Below are 2,176 nucleotides of genomic sequence, written 5' to 3' on the forward strand. Positions count from 1 at the left end.
GGTTTTGCTACCCGGAAAGACTTCATACCTGTTCTGAAAGTAGGGGGCAAGTTGGATAACAGATAAATTGCTTGGTTAAAATTAAGGAAAGTGTGCTCAATGTATATTTTTATGCAATGGACGATTTGCTGACCTTACTATAATAAAAACAATTGACTTTCCTTTATGATTTACCTCGAAGTTTCCCAGATAGCCACCACTACAATTGGCGCTACAATTGTGGGTAAGGGTTTTTTCAAACAAAAGTTACTGTGAAGAAAGAGGATAAGACGAATCCATCGGTACCACTGCCATCGTGAGCCATGACGCACAAGTATTCGGGACATTTATCAAACATAGCCTTGCATATCTGGTATTTGTAGTATGGAAGAAGATGCGTGTTCTGGATTTTTTTTTCTTTATAGAAATTACTAAAAGAATAAAGAAAGTTCATTACCATGCAATTCTTACTTTAAAGAACAGTTTCCTCCAACACCGCCGCTATCATTTGCCCAGAACCTGTGGTAATTGTGATAACTGAGGGAGTCAGACGAGTTCCCTGTGAACCCCGATAGGCTCATGGTGAAGAAATGGTCGCTGTCGTCCAGGAAGAAGCTGCTGTACTTGGCCCACTGAGATCCGCCAGTGAAGTCCTCCAGATCGACCCGGAGCTCGTTGGTCGTCTGGTCCGTGAGGGCGTGGATGTGCTCGTTCCCGAGCCAAAACTCTCCTTTTGCAATGTCCCCGAAGCCTCGTGCGTATTCGTCCCACGTGCGGTTGAAGTCGATCCTCGGCGTGATGTCGCGGCGTCTCTGGATGACCGCCCACCCGCCCTTGTCCGTGTCCATGTCGCAGTACACGTTAACGGGGTCCAGGCAGTCCGTGTAGGGATATATAGTGTACACGCCGCTCTTGTGATTGCCGTGGTTGTATACATCCTTGCAGTTTCTGCAAAGGCATTACATTCTTTAAAAATGATAGCTATACAATTGCGAATATTCACAAGCGACTCTCGTTTGTGTTTATACTATTTATTACAAGCCATTACATAATATGAACACGAAAAAATACCCAAACTACAATATTTGCACCTGAACATTGGATCCAGTTCTTGCTCTAGAATTTCAATGCTGCAGAAAGCCAGTTTTTTATCAGATGAGGATCCTTGACTCCGGAGAAAGAAATACTGCCCGCTTGAGGGTTCAGAGGGTGTAAACAGGACCTCTGCATTCACGACAGGCTCACCAGTTTTGAAATCAAATACAGCATTGTCCTCGTAGACTGGCGAGTCACCCAGGCGAGCTTCGACGTCCAAGAATCCTCCAATAGTATCGTCCTGTCGTACATGCACCCGAACCTGAGCAACCTTCTTCGAAACACCCAAATGAGCCCTCCACGTCGGGCTGGTCTCGAGCCCGGAAACAAAACAGTGCGTGAGATTCTTACTGATGTAACCTTTCACTGCGTTGTCACTGCTCGAACCGTCGCTAGTGGACGAAGCAGTCGTGGCGACGGGAAGGATCCGACGCAGGTTCGTGAACCAGGCAGTGAAGCATGTGTCGAAGCTGAGGGCAGAGGGGTCGTCAAAGCCTGGCCAGGCTTCGGACACTTTCGCCTTGAACAAGTAACACTCCGAAGCTGGGAAATGTAGAGATGATTGTTTCGTTTCAAATGTATTTCGATATCACCCTAAATCCTTTCGATATTCGCTAGAAATGGTAGGTAATTGCGAAAATAATTTGTCAGTTGTTGGTGCAAAACAAGTAACGCATAATTTTTTTTCCAGATTTAATTAAAGAATGTAAGTCGTGTATAATGGACATCACAGTTAAAAAGTATTCATGCTAAAATACAGATCATACAGTTACACCTTGCATAATGCAAAAATGTTTATATAATTCTTTATAATACTGATAACACTGTTTGCGCTGCTGAGATACTATTGATTATATGATGCTATTAACCAATCAAGCTGACGCTGGTTGAATTAACTATGTACCATTTATTCGGTGTAAGCATTTAGCTGTGAGGACATTAACTTTCATTTAGGATATTAAGATTGGCAATGTCTGTTTCTTTGCGTATTTATGTAAGCATTTAAATTGAAACATTCAAATACACGTGGCAAAGATTATTTAGACTTTTTAAAATGCTGTTTATTTAACAACAGGGTTTATACCGTTGTATTTGAATGCAC

At 42.8% G+C, this 2,176-nt stretch overlaps 1 protein-coding gene across 1 annotated transcript in view; it reads right to left on the reverse strand.

Moving 5' to 3' along the window:
* Positions 1-2,176, reverse strand: part of LOC119582088 — a 4,085-nt gene that overhangs the window by 654 nt on the left and 1,255 nt on the right. The window contains exons 3-4 of the mRNA XM_037930334.1: positions 1,071-1,617; positions 451-927 (exon numbers count right to left, since the gene is read on the reverse strand). Of these exons, the coding sequence (XP_037786262.1) occupies positions 451-927; positions 1,071-1,617 (1,024 nt within the window). The remainder of the gene's footprint in view (positions 1-450; positions 928-1,070; positions 1,618-2,176) is intronic.

The sequence above is a fragment of the Penaeus monodon genome, chromosome 15, assembly GCF_015228065.2.
Source record: "Penaeus monodon isolate SGIC_2016 chromosome 15, NSTDA_Pmon_1, whole genome shotgun sequence".
NCBI lineage: Eukaryota > Metazoa > Arthropoda > Malacostraca > Decapoda > Penaeidae > Penaeus > Penaeus monodon.